This window comes from Bombus impatiens, unplaced genomic scaffold, assembly GCF_000188095.3.
Source record: "Bombus impatiens unplaced genomic scaffold, BIMP_2.2 scf_0487, whole genome shotgun sequence".
In the NCBI taxonomy this organism is placed as follows: Eukaryota; Metazoa; Arthropoda; class Insecta; order Hymenoptera; family Apidae; genus Bombus; species Bombus impatiens.
Genome location: NT_176906.1, coordinates 2,072,032 through 2,089,092, shown reverse-complemented (window position 1 = coordinate 2,089,092; position 17,061 = coordinate 2,072,032). Strand labels below are relative to the sequence as shown.

Sequence of the window (17,061 nt, the reverse complement as noted above, 5' to 3'; positions counted from 1 at the left end):
CCGTTGATCCCCGTCGTTGGTGTTCGTGCCACGGGGGAACGGACACGCGTCCAGCGGTGCTCAGAAAGTCACTTTTGCGACACCCACGTGCCGACATAAACACGTGGATACGATACGATTTGAGCACTGTCCATCGGAGAATCAGCGCAGCCAGCCTGTGGTGGCCGGACGTACGCCCATGAGACGATTCGTTCAACAACCACTTCCTTTTTCCACGTCGCTTTTAAACAGCTCCGTCATTTAGTTTCCTGAATTGCCATGCGCTTTGTGACTATTAAATGTTTCACAAACTAATTTCATAGGGAATTAACGATCGATTAACATTTGTACCATTTATTTCCACAAATACCCTCATATGCCCACGAAACAGAAAGTAGAGAAAATTGATAAAATTATATAAGATAAGCAATGCTTTGGTATTATTTCAAAATTATTTCAAAAAAGTTGTAACGTCGAGTTATTTAACTTCGGCCTGAGAACAGCTCATTTCTTAATTTTATTCTACGTCGCGAGTAAAAGCATAAGCTGAACAAGTTTTATATCGTGAAATTTGCAAGGAGGAATTCTGAGGAAGGTAGAAAATATTAAACGATCAACTGAAATTTTAAAGTCTGAAAGAGAGAATGCAATAGATTTGAAAAGAAATAAACTTTGTGTCTATTAAACGTACGAAGAATTTCATGGGAAATGATATATATCGAAGAATCGATTGACATTCCTCAAGTTGTCCCAAGTTCTGAGAAAAACTGGACGAAGGAGATTAAGGTTCAATTTAAGTGGAGTTATCCACTTAAGCTCGGCTGGCTTCGATTTGTTTCTTTTAACGAGGAATTCCTTGGTTATCTGCGCTAACGGGATAACCAGGAGAGGGAGTTCACATTTTATGTCGCCTTCACCCTTTTTTCCTCACTCGATAACCATGGAATCGGGTGAAGATCGTAAGCTTCGAGTGAATCTTAATTACTAGGAACGAAACCGGTACGTATGGTTTGCAAACTTCCGACGACCTTACGTTTCAAAGAAATTATTTCAACATCGAATGAAATACTCATCTCACATCACGCATATTTTTAGCATGCTCCGATTTGCGTAAGAAAAATAAATCTCGAGAGGATATGTTTCACGATCCTGGAAGATCGTTCCAAACGAATCGACTGACGGATGCAACGAATACGCAGCATCATCGTTTAATAATCTCTTGCGACCCACGCGAATATCGTAGACTGTTTAATCAACCGCCTGTATATCGGCTGACTTTGATCTTCATCCATAGATGTCGGTTAATGTATTCGATTATTGAAGACTAGCCCGAGATATTGCTGTAGGCGTCCCTTCGGACTGGTTTCCGTCGATTAGAGCGGAATGCAGAATACGCGTGCATTGTTAATCGATTCTCCACGCAGAAGTCTCGATACCACGTTGAAAATGCATCCGAGAAGCATCGAATATATTCAGAATTACAGAACGTTTGCAGTTCAACGTTTGAAGAGTTGTAGTTATGCGACAAGTCGTTTCGTGACGCAGTCGAAGCCAATCGATTCGCGATCGAACACCATGTACCCATTAATTCTTTCTCTTTTTTAACGTTGATCGTCTTTGCAGGTGAGTGCATCTCGTTATCCGGTTGTGGTGAAACTCGGGCACGCCCACGGTGGAGTGGGAAAAGCCCGTGCCGAGACGAATCAAGAGTTTCTAGATCTCGCCTCTTTGGCTGCTTTGGCGAACACTTATTGCACGTCGGAACCGTACGTCGACACCAAATACGACGTTCACGTGCAGAAAATAGGCAATAACTACAAGGCGTTCATGTGAGTGCCGCGAAATGTCTGCCAGATCGATCCCGTGATCTGTCGTTGCAAATGTTACCGAGTAGCTTGTCAATGGGTACTACGGTTTCCCCGCTGTACAAAAATGGAAATTAGAACGCGTAGCTTAACTCTCGGCTGGTAAGGTGAAACGTAAGTTATGTAACGACCAGCGCCGGGATCGTTTCAAATCCATTTATTTTTTTCACATTTTACGTGACTGAATATGTAAGCATATTTATGGTAATACGCATTGTATGACTCACAGAACAATACAGGATCCTGCACATTGTCATTCGATTCTCGAAGCAGGATCAAGAAGTTGTCATGTTACACCTTTCTAAATATATCTTTTTGAACGATCGAAACTTTAATCCATCCGCCTTCTATCAGTCGAGGGTTAACCAACTAGACAATTGCGACAAGAATAGCAACGTATTTAATTAACAACCACGATCATTGACGTTCCTCTCAGGCGGAAGAGCATAAGCGGAAACTGGAAGTCTAACACCGGTTCGGCGATGTTGGAGCAATTAGCCGTGAGCGAAAGACATCGCACCTGGGTTGATCACGTGGCCCAATTATTCGGTGGATTGGATATCTGTGCGATCGAGCTGTTGGTCGGGAAGGATGGTCGAGAATACATAATCGAGGTGAATGATAGCGCGCTGTCGTTAATGGGAGACTCACAAGAGGAAGACCGTCGTCACATTGCAGACCTCGTCACCGCGAAAATGCAGGTAAAAAGTGATCCGAAATTTAATATACTTAGACTAAATTAATTAGTATGTAAATGTTATAATCAGACTGCGGGTTTGTATATATTTTAAAGTGCAAAATTGCACAAAATGCACATAGTATGAAAAAAATATACAAAATATCTAAAATAGAGTACTTTCTGTAATAATTGGTAAAACAATTTTCTATAGAGATTCTATTTTCTTAATTGTATTTTCAAAAATATTAATTTACATAAAAATTCATGGTCTAATTATAATAAATACAATAATGTACCAATACCACTTTTAGTCACTATAAATTATAAAAATTAATAAGTCGACAAATTTTTATCACATGATGCATTACTTTCTCCAATATCTAGGCATGTTGTCGACCTCCAAGCGTGTTGACGAAAACGACATCCAGAGGATCGATGTCTGGCTCCAGTCAGGCAACGAGTCCTGTAGAAGATCGCACTGTGCCACCAACAGCTCCGCTAGGATCGCATGGAAGCATGGGGTCCATGGCTAGCATAGGAAGCTTAGGTTCCATGGGCTCTACGACAGCAATGGCGGGTGATGTAACTAGTTCTGACAGCCACCATCAATTGCAACGACGCGATTCTCAAGGTTTGTAAGAACTATGGATTCGGTTTACAATTATTGAAATATAATTAAATCAAGGATAACTAAAATATCGAAATATTTATTTATTTATCTGCAGCATCGCAATCGAGTACAGTGAGCAGCGCTCCATCGGTTGGTCGACGCCAAGAAGATGTTCCAACATCGAGAGTACCTTTCCACAGACAAGGCAGCCAATCCCAGAGCGAAGACACCGAAGACACCATGAAGAACCTTCGGAAAACGTTTGCAGGAATCTTTGGAGACATGTAAATTTTTCGAACGAAAGTGTACTGGAGCAAAGGAGATCATTTTAGGATTATCATCAAATTTAAGTTAGTGAACAAAAAGTATTTAAAATGTAAATGAGTTAGTTAATATTTTTAACGAAAGATCGTATTTTTTATATAGCTTCTTCATTATCAGTGATGTATAGGAATAATTTTGCAATTATAGGATTTTTGTTAAACAGTTGGAAGATGTATTTAAATTAATTTGTCGAATATGAAAATGTACTGGAAAGGAATATATAATATAGTCGATATATTTGTAGATCATCAAGCTCATCTAAATGACGCTCGCGTCCCACACTGGACGCCATATAACAATGTAAATTTTGCTAACGGTCCACGGCGATGTGTATAAACATAAACATAACTTAACTTTTCGTTTTTTATCAGTTCAATAATTCATCCGTTTCTTGCCATTCGATTACGTTGAGCGATGGAAAATATCGTTGGAAATTTATTCTTCTAGAATTCTTGCTAATCGCGTTGCTATTACTCTGTACTTGATTATTAATCGATATCGCGTATTCAACGCATCGGTTGCTATTCAAATATTAACTACGTATTTTCGATAAGGGGAGGGTAAGTAAAAATTAATGGGGGATTTAAAGAAAGAGTCGTGGTCGTTTATGTATATTAAAAAGTAAAAAAATAAAAAAATCGTAATGTAGATTCTATGTATTCGATGTATTCAGCATTTACATAGTGGCTAGGGAAAATTCTCTCAGGTTAAAATAGTAAAAAAATGAATACTTTTCCAAGTGTCCAGTTATGTTTCGTTACCATCGACGTATCCGTTCTGCATACTCGTCTCGTTTACGGGGAACGCCGCCACTTGGTTTTTCGATTCCAACAGGCAACAGTACCATAGGCCCCTGTCATCTCCTCATCCGACTTTACTTCAGGCGTCCACTTTTTAGGCTTAACTTTCGATTATAGCATTGTCTAAAGGCGAGGGAACGGGAATGATGCGGAATGAAAAGAACGAGAAAGCTGGAGAGAGGAAAAAATGGAAGATGAGTTATAAATTTAAATGGCTGATGGAAGTCCTGCAGTAAAATACATATTTGTAAAATTATTAAAAAGTATTTGTAAGCCGACGTCATTCAAAATGATTGAGGAAAACAAAAAAAGAGGAGATTCGGGCATTATACTGAACATTTGGCTAGAGAAGACTTCGGATCGATCGCCCGGCACTCAATGCCGGGCCAATGGAAGAACAAGATCGACCAGTCTGTATCTTAAGCGCACAAATAGTCATTAGGATTTCGAGACACGGGCAGTACTTTGACATCGTGCATGTGAACAACGCAAACGTTTGGTCTAATAAACGGGACTTATGGTGAGGGAGAAATGAAAAAAATTCTTCTGCAGAGTCGCCGGTTCTTGAACAATGATATGTTTCGGCCTGCAAAAAGTGTAATTCCTCGGCCGGCGACCTTTCGATTTGGATTATTCAAAATTCATTGTCTCGAATAGTATTGAGCATCTCGATGTTGAAAACTGTCCTGCATTCCGATAACGAACTGTTTCTTTTTCCTAAATTTTCACGCATTTGTAGGTCATTTGTAAAGGAAAAAAGGAACTTGCTCAAGGCGACTTGGCACGCTTGCTGAAAATTCATGAAAAAAGAGATGTTCGTTGCTCCGTAGGCTTTAAGAACAATTACCGATGAAATCAAAATGTAATAAACGGGTTCGTGAACTAGGAACGGGAAGCGAAAGGGAAGCGGCCGCTAGTTGCCGCGAGAATGATTAAAAAAAAAACATGGGCATTCAGTAAATCGCGATTCTTTGCGATCGTGCAAAAAATCCGAAGCACACCAAGCAACCTTTTGATGATCTGCAAATATAATCGTGTTTGCTTGCCTGAGTTAACTTGATTCTACTGAAGCTCCTTTGATTCAGTACCCGCTGGAGAAGGATCTGGATTTGCGAAGTAAAAACCAATCGACGAAAGCGAGAAGAGAAAACGAAATGTCTTTGTCCAAATTTTTCTTTTTTTTATTATTTAATTTGTACTTTACAATTTGTCCAGCTGGACATACGGTAAATTTTTCTAGCTTTATTGCTAAATAACATGTGGATGGCTATCCCCAGCGGGATACCATCTTCGAGTTTGTCTATTGTATTCCTTTAGTGAGGTCAATGGAGTGTTTTCTCTTTAGTCTTCTTTTTATGAAAGTTTTGCTCGCTTCAGCAGCTACCTGGTTTGGATATGTTGCCGTTCTTTCCTTGTATTTTTTTGCGTACCTGCCGATTTCTTCTTTAACCGTTGGTATTTTTAAGTCTTTGCGTATATCCTAGTTTCTGACATACCATGGGGAGTTGACTATTGTTCTGAGTATCTTCGATTCTAGCGACTCTAGTTTATTTATGTGGCTCATTGCTGCTGTTCCCCATAGTGGTATTCCGTACGATCAAATTGGTTTCATTATCGTTTTGTAAATTTTTAGTTTATTTTCCATGCTGAGTTTAGAGTTTCGACTAGTTAGGCAGTATGTTGCTTCCATGTAAGTTGTGTGTCTAAGTGGAGTCCTAGGTATTTGACTTGCCTTGTTCGTGTTATGTGCGTGCCATTCAATTGGATATTTGATGGTTTCCGTTTTCCTAGTGTAAATGTAATATGGTTGCCATTACTGGGGTTTGCTATTATTTGTTTATCTTGTATCCATTTTTCTATTTTTGTGATATGCTCTTGTAGTAACGTGACTGCTGTTTCTGGATTAGTGTGCCTGACTAGTACAGCCGTGTCGTCTGCGAATATCAGTATTTTGCTGTTGATAGTTATTGGTACGTTGGCCGTGTATAGTGTGTATAATATTGGTTCTAAGACGCTTCCTTGCAGTACCCCTGCGTTGATGTCTTTAACTTCAGAATATGCGTCCTTTATTTTTACTACAATTGTCCAAATGATCTCAATTTACCTTAGCGTAAGAGCTAATAAAGGCATTACGACGAAAGATAGACCTCGTGGTGTCAGCTTTGAAAAGAACTATAATAAGTTCGTCCGTTTAATATTCTGTTCTAATTTAATTTCACATTTCGATTATGTGACTTTTGTCAAAGAGGCACTTAGGAAAATTAATTTTACTTAAACCTACGTTAGTTGCAAGAATATCAGGAGATCCCGGGGCACCCCTGTTGTGCGTCAGGCTAGCCATCGTGGAGTTTTAGTCGGTAAGTCCGACACTGCCCCGCTGCTTCCCAGAAGAGGCGAGGTGTCCATGACGATTTCCTCACGTATAAGAAAGAAAAGTGTAATTTGTTCCGTTTCATAGCGTTTCAAATATAGTCCCAGGGCATCCCTGACGTTTTTGTCGATAAATCTGACACTGACCCACCGTTCCACGGAAGAGCGGCGAGGTATCTATGACTATTTCCTCGCGTATAAAAAAGAAAATGCTGCAAGAATATAAGGAGGTCCCAGTGCACCGCTGGTGAGCGTCAGGCAGGCCACCGTGAAGCTTTAGTCGGTAAGTCCGACACTACCCTCCCGCTTCCCAAAAGAGCGGCGAGGTATCCATGACGATTTCCTCACTTATAAAGAAAAAAGTGTAGTTTGTTCCGTTACATAACGTTTCGAATATAGCCCCGGGGCACCCCTAGCGTTTTTGTCGATAAATCTGACACTGCCCCAACGCTGCACGGAAGAGTGGCGGGGTGTCTATGACTATTCCCTCGCGTATAAAAAAAGAAGTTGCAAGAATATAGTAGAGGAACGCATAGGATCGTAAAAGGAATGTATTGCCTCTTCTCGTTCTGATTTATTGTCTCCTATTATCAACACATTGCTTTATCGAATTTAGGAATATCAAGTAAATGAACGCAAAGACGTGAACTTGATCAATTCTCTATTGCACGACTAATTGATCGATATTCCTGTGTGTGTATATAGATGTAAATTAATGCATTAGTCATTTGTTAGAAGATACATGGTACACGAATTTAAACGATTACAAACGGTTACATAGTGTTACAAACGGTTACATAGCGTCACAAACAGTTACATAGTATTACAAACGGTTACATAGTGTCACAAACAGTTACGAATTAATTTCCAAGTAATAGACGTCCAATGGTTTGGTTTTTGAAGTGCCTTGAATACTTAAGTGCCCTTCTTGTCACGTTTCTTGCCCATTCGAAGTAGTCGAAGCGCGTGTCAACGTGCACTTTTTACTATGCACTTAACCATGAGAATCTCTCTGTTGTTTGTACTTTTTATACACTAAACGCGTGCATCGTTTTACCTTTTCGCATGATCATCTCTAACGAGCTGCTTATTGATTCATCAGGCACCTCGATACCGTGGATAAGTGCAGGTACACCGTCCAAAGTATGATCAACAGCGAACGAAGACGTTGGTATCACTCGAAACGTCAATCGATCGAACAAGCGAACCTATTATCGTTCGTCGATATTCGCGGTAGCTCGATACTACGACTTTATTCTTTTTCGTTCCTCAGCGTTCGCGATTTAGTGCATTTAGATTTACGTTCTTTCACGCTTAATTCTTATTTAAAAATTATTTATCATTACGATAGGCAATGACACGTAGAGAAAGAAAATAGTCTTAAAGAGTGTTTAGAGTGAAAGAACAGTGAGAGAATAGAGCAGAAGCTTCTGGAATTAATGTTATAAAAGGCTGTCTAATTTCGCGACTTAATTCAAAAACTCGCTCGTACGTACGATCTAAGTAAAATCAAACTTGCAATAGATATCGTGAAAAATAGATTATCGGACCTACCAACATTGGAAAAAATAGTACTTTAAGGGATAACTAAATAAGAACATGTAACAAACAAAAAATCCTGGACAATCTTCGCTGCTGAAAAAGTTGTAGTTGCCCGATAAAGTACAAAAATTATCCTCGAAGAACGAAAGCTGTTGCTGAGACTGGCTTTCAGAGCTGACGCCACGACGCATGAGGAGAAGCGAAACGCGAAAGCTTGATAGATTCGTTAAGATGGATGCATTCGATCCGATACAGAATCTGTACTGATACGTAGACGCGGTTAAAGATAACGAATATCTCAGGGGTGCAAGTCTAAGCACAAGGTAGGATAGAAAAAGATGAGATAGAAGAGACAGTTGGGTTCAAGTGTTGTTGCTGCCTAGACGAATTAACGGCATTGACTTTGATACCTACGACGACTAGTCACTTAGCAAGCACGCTTCTTCGGAAAAATCACAGCGATTATCCATTTAAGGATAGAACTTGTGGAATCGGATCCGCAAAACGATCATCTACATTTGTAACTATTTGAAAGAACTTCTTTATGCAACGTTACAGTGTTTTGTACAGATGTGTTAATCGCATATTTGTCGATTTAACGTCAATTCTTACAAGCATATCAATCATTTCGTTGACATTGACAATATTTGCTTGAAACGAGTTAATGTTTAATTTAGTTTTAATCGTTCAGACTTTTAAATTTACAGATATAATTTGAAAATAATTAATTATTCGTTAAAATTGAATAGATGATCAAATCAAACAGAACACCAAACACAACACAGAAATCACATTGTTAGGCATTTCACGCTGCTTGATCTTATAAGAATCTTCGATCGACGACATTGTAATTTGTTCTAGTGCCCGTGTGATGTAGTGAGCAGCACTGTTACAACATCTTCCCATTAGTTTTAAACGTGTTGATGTGTCCACACTGCGTTTGATTTCGTCGCAGCCACATGTCAGCGTAATTTGGCAGGCTAATATATTCTTTATTCCATACGAAGACTCGCATCGCTTCGTAAATTCGAGTCTAGTTTAAAAAAAAAGCACAGTGCTTTTTCGCGCCGAATTTTCGTCATTCAATCTCTATTTCCTTTTTGGCGGAAGTAATAATATTACTGCTAGGCTAATCTTACTTAGGATCCTTGCATCACTGTAATACCGTTGTTGGTTAAGATTTACCATTCTTAGAAATACTTTCAAGGTCGTGGAACTAATTTAGATGTCTTGGATAACGACATCGTATAAGGTAAGCTCCAACAGAAAAATAATTAAAAATGAAAAAAAAAAAAAAACGGAAAAAAAGAAAACGAGAAGACAGGCTAGGCTCGATGATAACGCAGCAGTAGTGTAATTTTGTGTTACTATCGTTGTTTCGTAGCTTTTTTCATGGTGCTTGAATCACCGTAAAATCATGTGGCGAAGCTTCCAAATGCATTCGATCGAATAGCCTAGAGTTACACTATAGAATATGGCAAGTGACAATTCTAATCATCTCGCCGAGTATCGAAAAATATCGAGCATTCGACGCAAAAAATCGGGGCCAAATCCTGTCGTGCGCCAGTCGAATTAGCGATCTTAGCTCATGGCATTCGCTGTCAATTTAGTGCCTCGTTACTTTCCCTTCTTTTAGCAATTTTCTTTCTAGTAACTTCGAGTTCAAATCATGTCGCAATATTCGTGTCTATATAAGTTCACTTATGCCTATATTAATAAATTCCTTCGGTCGCGAATCGAACAGAAAGTTACGCCACGATCGAATCGTTCCTTTTCCTTATTCGATTTGAATGATGCGTTCGCGAACACCAATAATTTTCTTCCACTTTCTTTGTTCCTTATCGATACTTCTCGGCTCGTGAAACGAAACACCAAAACACTATACGAGACTAATTACAACGAATATATGGAAGGGGTGAATATTATCAAGCAACTTTCTCATAGGAGTAGAATCTGGCTGGCTAGACGATATTTCCGGATTTCGCCTCGATCAACGCGAACGCTCGTCCTTCTAATTATGATTAATCAATGTCTATGTGTAACGAAACTTAAGGTAATAATAATAGTGTTAACAATAACAATCGTTAAGGTGAGATTATCATAGTAGGCTAGTTAAGAATACGGTAGGCTCTATATGTAACCGTATGTTACCTCCTTGATTTCAATGAGTGCTAGTCACATGTATTATTCCCGGGGCACTCCTATTAAGCATTAGGTAGGTCACGGTGTGGTTTTAGTCGGTAAGTCCGACACTACTCTGCTGCTTTCCAAAAGAGCGGCAAGGTGTCCATGACTATTTCCTCACGTATAAAAAAAGGAAAAAACGTTGCAAGAATATAAGGAGATCCCGGGGCACCCCTGTTGAGCGTCAGGTGAGCCACCGTGGAGTTTTAATCGGTAAGTTCGACACTACTCCGCCGCTTCCCAGAAGAGCGGCGAGGTATCCATGACTATTTCCTCACGTATAAAAAAAATGTCACATGTATTATAATTACTTAACACTCGTATTCTCAACACATGAATATATAAACACGACATATTATATATACACATAACATTATAACATAAACAACATAACATTCTATGTCTATTATTCTAGGAATGTATTAAACGACGTTGTAAAGTGTAAGGGTGCTTCAGGTCTAATTAATTGTAAATCGATCGGAATGCTATTGTAACCCGAAAAGAAAAGCGAATACAGTTACGGAAGAAAAAAGAAGAAAAAGAATAAAAATGGAACGTTCTCGTGCGACTAGCGCTACATTTCGTTCGGGAAATGGACCGGTGTCGCTTATCGTCGATTAATTTATACCAAATCTTCGACTAGAGTCACCGTAGCACAGGACGTACCTTTGTTATGCCGATATTCGATATCAATTGTATGACAATATAAGGTATCACGAGTAGAGTAACGCGCCACGAGCGTTCACCCTTCTCGAACGAGACAAATGTGAGAGAGTAGCAAGTTAGTACCTATTAATCTCGATGTTCCCTTTCGCGGCGCGCGTATCCTAGATGCGTCGCGAAATCATTTGGAACATTCCTCTGAAACAGCGCGCGATCCAACTATCGAGATCTTTGCAATTCATTCGTTGATTATTTCACTAAAGAATCATCGCTTTACTGAACGATCGATCTCGATAGTTGGATCGCGCGTACTGTTCGCGGTCGCCCCGTCGTCGATCGCATTTGCTCGCTTATTTTTCTCCCGTGCTCATAGTCAAGGCCGCTTAATATTGATGACGGGTGTTTTAAGCGTGTGATTATAAGATATCAAGTGGACAACGAATCATCGCGGTCGAGTGGGCAGCGATCACGACGCGGCGTCTCGCCGAGATGATCGCTCGAATTGAACACGATTATTACGAGTTCTCCGATCGTACGACCATTTATTACCTTTATCTAACCGCCAAGTATAAGAGAAGAAGGAAAGAAGGAATGTTTAAAGACTAAAAATGCGAGTAAAATGCGAGTTCTATCTGTCATCGTTTTAGCTGTTAAGGATTCATCATCAAAGTAAATGGGGGTAGTTTTAATCCAAGTAAGCGTACCACGTAAGCGCAGCACATTGAAAAAATACGGGAAAAAATAACAAGTAGTACAATGTATAGGTTTGTGTATAGATACTCGAGGACATATGTAAAGAGGTATCGGTCTTGGGGCACACGTCGAGCGCTCGTTACCGATCCCTTCCCATTGGTTCAACGTTGAAAGGTATTTACGGACGAAAGCCTAACAAGATCGTTCCTCTAAGCTTCTTGAGATACCACGGAAACGTTTTCGACCGTTTTCTATTCACTATCCGCGAGTAATCGAAGTGCAACGGCCCTTTTCACCGAGGGATCTCATGATAACCTGGGGTGGTCGATAGGTAACGAGCACGCCGTTTCATGGAACATCAAGAGAGTCTTCCTCGCGATGGCAAACGACACTCGACGCTCGGTGATCATTTTATGGCCTTAATCAAATTTTCATTAGGGGTCAAGTGTCTTCGTAATCGCGACATCGCGTTTGTCGCGATAAAACGAAAAAAATGTCTATGACGACGATACGAATGGCCAACGCATACCAAACGGAGTACGAAAAATACTGGTGAATATTGTATTAAATTCAGTGTATTTTGCGAACTTCGTTTGCGATACCGATGGGCCGATGTTTTGTGCTAACTTCGTGTAAAATTTCGATCGACGCTTTAACGTGCCCCACGACTCTTATCGACGACTGATTCGATTGATCTGGAAAGATTTTATACCGATTCTGCGTCGTTCTTTTTTGCGCGTTTCTTCACACGAAACCGCTGAAAGAGTTTTGATACATGACGCAATTGTGGAAAATTTTTCAACGAATGAAGCACCGAATAGAGGAATTTTTCAAGAAGCAAAGTTACATATGACTGAATAAGAATGAATTAAAGGGGCCACGTGAGGAAGAATAAACTGTCGCGTGTTTCTGATTATTGTGATCATTTCTGACTATACTGGTCTCATGTCATACTATCAAACATGAAATATCTTTATGGTGTCTCCGTAAGACGATCGACGTGGCCTGTTAACAAACGAATATGGACATACGTTACAGAGTTTCTTCAACTAAAATCGTGTATTCATCCATTGCATACCAACAGAAAATGAAAAATATTGCCATATTGGACTGTGAAACGTTGTCAAAAACATTTTCGAAGTCGTCATATGGTTGTTAAGACATTGTATTAAAAGTATTAAAAACTCTTATATATATGTTGAAGTTATAATTACTTCTATGATGGTCATACCAAGCAGCGTAATAGATGAATGACATGCGCTTAAAAATTATAAAATGTCGTAATTACTTCCGAGGTCGAGTAACACAGAGTAACTTTCAGGCCCTGATTATTAAATCCTAAATGAAGCTGTAACGAAAACAAACGTTAGTGAAAACAAGTACGTGAATGATAAAACCCAGTTGTCGCGATCGTATGAGAAGAAGAACGACTTTCGATTCTGTGCTAGATTTCGGGACACCGTGTAATTCTGCGTAGCTCGACTAGGTTCTCGTTGAAATACGATTACTGCGATACGTCAAGCTAAACTGTAACAATAAAAACAAAATAAAATATTATACTTCTGACTGCCGTCAATCTCACAACCTCATCACCAACTAATTTTGAAATATTTTTTAAATATAAAAATTATCAAAATAATTTCTAGATATAAAGACTTGAAATATCAAATTATACTTTCTTAAATATTAAATACGATTTAATTTTTAGCGCCTTTCAATGCACAAGCTTCACATTTTTTAAATTTATTGGATACATTATATAGTACACCATCGATATGAAACTACGATTTACTTTACAAAAGATACTGTGATTTAAACAAATTGAAGAAAATTATCGTTAAAGAGGATGTGCAAAAAAATTAAACTATGCTTTTATCCAGTTCCGTATTGAGCGAGCAATTACGGTACATGCCACCACGGGCCTGGTTGTCGCTGAAACAAGTATTTCGTGGATAATAAGAGGTGGGCACGGTGTGAATCGTCGGTGCGTACCATCCGTAATCCATCGACGTGCTCCTGTAACAAGGATGCGGAGGCGGACTCTCGTCCTGTCGGTATCCTTTGAACACTCCTGGAAAAACGACTTCTATCGGATAAACTTGTACTTTACCCCTAAATAGATGAATGCAGTGTAACGTCTCTGTTTCGTTGTATTAGTATATTTTCCAATACTTTACATAAATCATCGTTAACAAGCATATCCTATATAACTAAAAATTTGTCAAACGACGTTTCGGATACAGATTCGCGTTTCCATATCGAAGCAACACTGTTCACTCTGTAAACCGTATTTTAATGAACTTGAGATTCGATCTCTGTGCACTCGTAGGGCAGCTGATACTCGACGTTGCTGCATTGAAATCGTCCTTGCACTTTGGAAACATTATCAATAGTCGTCCCGGCTATCTTGAAACCTGGGTCGGTGGTAACATTCTTCATCTTGACGAAAGCGGACATGTCCACAAAACGCAGTTCGTTGCTGTTCAAGAACAGAAGCAACAAATTATCCAATCCATCGAAAGCGTCCCCCTTCAGCATGATAATTTGATTCCCGTTGAGCCAAAGAGAATTTAAGTTTTTCAGATGTCGGAAAATTCCTCCAGACACGTTTTTCAATCGATTCCGTCCCAAATCTAGTTCGTTGACTTCACCAAGACCACGAAAAACCTCGGGTTGCAGGGACGAAATTTTGTTTCTCGACAGATAGAGGAGATCGATGTGAGGCAGTCCATTAAACGCTCCAATAGGTACCTCCGTGATACCGTTACAATCCAACGCCAAGGTTTCCAGGTGTCGCAGTCCTCTGAATATGTTTCTCTTCAAGGCAATATTGTTGTTTGTGGCGTACAATTCACGAAGATCGGTGAGACCCTTCCACATTCCAGGTCGAAACGCAGTAATATTATTGTTATCCAGCAGCAACGTTTCTAGACTGTGCAATTTGGCAAAGGCACCGTCTTCTATCTCGGTTATACTGTTATTCTTCAGATCCAAATACGTCAGTTGGTCCAAACCAGCGAAATAGTGTCTAAAAATTGTAGACAAGTGGTTGTCACGAATGTACAAGGCGGACGAGTTGCTGACTTCGAGAAAAGCGTCCTTGGCTATGTCGATGATCCCAAGACCCTCCAGGTGTAATTCTATGTCCTCGATCGTCTGCACCGCGTTGACATCCTCGAACGCGACACTGTATAACACGCTGTTGGCCAGACAAACGTAAAGATGGTTATAAACTTGGCAGTCGATTTCCTCCGCGCGAACGTCTTGAGTGGTGACCGATAAGAGAAGATAAACGAGCAAGAGGAAGCACATGGTGTGCTCAGATGCTGGATACGCACTGAACGCGTGGAAGAGCAGAGTTTCGATGTGCAGCCAAGGGAACAAACCGACGGTTACCGTTCGACAGATACGATTGGACAAATATATCAGCCATACCGTGTACAGTATAACTCGACGATGAAGTTCAGTTCCGCAGAAATTGGATGTTTTATTCATTTTAAACACACGCCCCGCGGTTGCCCACTTTAACAGTGGCTCTGTGTCCGCGGATGATACGGTTACATAGCAACGTTTCATCTTGAAATTCAATTTTATTGAAATCAACGTTTGCACATCGATCCAAAGTAGCTGTTTCTTCGTAGCTGATATTCAAATTCATAATTTCCACGAAGTTAGAGAGATAAGGACCCTTCGCGGGAACCCTGCCTGCATTTTTATCGATGCAACGTTATGTGTTCGGTTTGCGTATATGAAAACTGTTCTTTGTCGCTGTTCTGGAAACATGGCTGGGATTTCAAAGGACACATTTATTCACCGTCTCCCGCAATCTCGTGATCCGAGGTTTCGCGTCGGGCAAGTTATTTTCCTGTAGGATCGTTTCGCATTGTTCGAGACACCGAGAAAGACGACGCTATAGAATTTTGAATCTAGCGTTCACAGTGTTACGCCGATGTTTCACGAAATGAATATTCGAACCAGAGACGAACGTGTTCTTATTTTAAACAGATGATTTACAAATGAAAATGTTAAAGCGACGTTTTTAATATCCGAAAGCGTCAGATACACGCTTCACTCTTATGGCAAAAGAAACGTATCTGAGAAACATGGACGTTCACAAGTGAACTTGAGCGTAGATATATGTATTTCGACACGCTTCAAATCATCTTTTTTCTTTTATCGCGAAACGAAGTTAATCTCTTAAACGGAAAATACATGAAGTGACGGAATCGCGTATATTTTAAGCAAGACGTATCTTGTGAAAGGTTCCTGTGACATGTGCAAAAATGTCTGTATTACCGATAAGCTTCGACGAACGTACCGATCGTCAACACTGACTTATTAATAGCAGAATGTTATCGTTTTAGTACGAAGAACTTCTTGTCGTGTAGTCTACCGCGAAATGAGATGTTTTCACGACACGCGAAATCAATCTCCAAACCAATTCAACGAACTTCATAAAACGTTTGAGAGAAAAATTTTCGTTCAAAAGAATAAAATAAGATTAAAAATATCGATTGATGTGTGGAGAACCGATCTGGCCGTACAATTAAGACTATGTCACTTGTTAAATATGAAAAACGTCACGTTAATAAATTATACAGACTTACGTGGGTACATAAATCGTGTTGGAAGATTACAGGTTCGATAAATGTCATCGGTGCGTGGACCGAAAGAAATTTCCTCTCCCTCCGCATCCTTCTTTTTTTCTTTGCATATGCACGGCGTTTTGATCATTTTAGGATTACGAGCGGCTCAATCGATTCGTAAACGTATCATAATGCTCCCGAACAGCAAAACATAATCTTCACAGAACACAGTGAAAATACGCTGCAATTTCTGCTGCGACATTGACTATAAATGTTTCGTTTCTATGGTGACTGTATCTTGTACGCGACATTGGTATCGATCAAACGGGCATCGATTTACGTTGCTCGGTCAACTTCTCGGTCATATTCGTTTCAAAATAAAAATTAAAAACCTTAGAATATAAGTGACAAATTCTGACAGTTCGAAATTAAAAGATTTAGATTTAGAAATTTAAATTTAAAATTTCGAAATAAAGAACAAGAATTCACAAAAGTTAGATTTAATGTTAAAAAGTTCAATCTTCATTTAACTTTAAATAAAAATTCAATATTGAAATTCAGAATCAAAAAATTTGAATGTGAAATTAAATTATTCGTCCGTCGCTGAAGATATATAATTCTGGTTTCTATGTCCGATAAACGTTATTTCCAATCAAATGGGCATTAAAGTGAAGGGTTCATTGAAACTTTTTGTTCATCGAGCACTGTCGTTTTAATTTCTTACTCCATAAGGAATATTTTATGCTTATCTGCACTCATGAGCACA

At 39.5% G+C, this 17,061-nt stretch overlaps 3 protein-coding genes and 1 long non-coding RNA gene across 5 annotated transcripts in view; 2 read left to right on the top strand and 2 right to left on the bottom strand.

Moving 5' to 3' along the window:
* Window positions 1-3,872, top strand: part of LOC100744573 (synapsin) — a 39,465-nt gene extending 35,593 nt beyond the window's left edge. For both annotated transcript variants that reach the window (XM_012387797.3, XM_012387798.3), the window contains exons 7-10: window positions 1,603-1,808; window positions 2,281-2,545; window positions 2,908-3,154; window positions 3,249-3,872. In XM_012387797.3, coding sequence (XP_012243220.1) covers window positions 1,603-1,808; window positions 2,281-2,545; window positions 2,908-3,154; window positions 3,249-3,421 — 891 coding nt within the window. In that variant the 3' untranslated portion in view covers window positions 3,422-3,872. The remainder of the gene's footprint in view (window positions 1-1,602; window positions 1,809-2,280; window positions 2,546-2,907; window positions 3,155-3,248) is intronic.
* A 2,881-nt stretch (window positions 3,873-6,753) lies between these two features.
* Window positions 6,754-12,541, top strand: LOC117151864. Its single transcript, XR_004462011.1, has 2 exons — window positions 6,754-6,953; window positions 10,453-12,541. It is a non-coding gene; the product is annotated as an uncharacterized LOC117151864 (long non-coding RNA).
* Window positions 12,542-13,369: 828 nt separating this feature from the next.
* Window positions 13,370-16,781, bottom strand: LOC105680980 (UPF0691 protein C9orf116 homolog). The gene is made up of 2 exons (XM_012387725.3): window positions 16,317-16,781; window positions 13,370-13,780 (listed from the first exon to the last, which is right to left on the bottom strand). The coding sequence occupies exons 1-2, from the start codon at window positions 16,441-16,443 to the stop codon at window positions 13,569-13,571; spliced, it is 339 nt and encodes a 112-aa protein (XP_012243148.1). The 5' UTR covers window positions 16,444-16,781; the 3' UTR covers window positions 13,370-13,568.
* Window positions 13,846-15,951, bottom strand: LOC100744452 (insulin-like growth factor-binding protein complex acid labile subunit). Its single transcript, XM_003490966.4, has one exon. It carries the CDS (start codon window positions 15,283-15,285, stop codon window positions 14,002-14,004), a length of 1,284 nt encoding a protein of 427 aa, XP_003491014.2. The 5' UTR covers window positions 15,286-15,951; the 3' UTR covers window positions 13,846-14,001.
* Window positions 16,782-17,061: the final 280 nt, after the last annotated feature.

Excerpts from the sequence above, each read along its gene's own strand:
- LOC100744452 (XM_003490966.4), bottom strand. The coding sequence starts at position 15,285 with ATGAAACGTTGCTATGTAACCGTATCATCCGCGGACACAGAGCCACTG.
- LOC105680980 (XM_012387725.3), bottom strand. The coding sequence starts at position 16,443 with ATGATCAAAACGCCGTGCATATGCAAAGAAAAAAAGAAGGATGCGGAG. Across the intron at positions 13,781-16,316 it reads AACACGATTTATGTACCCAC|GAGTGTTCAAAGGATACCGA; the intron begins GTAAGTCTGTAT and ends TCGTTTTTCCAG.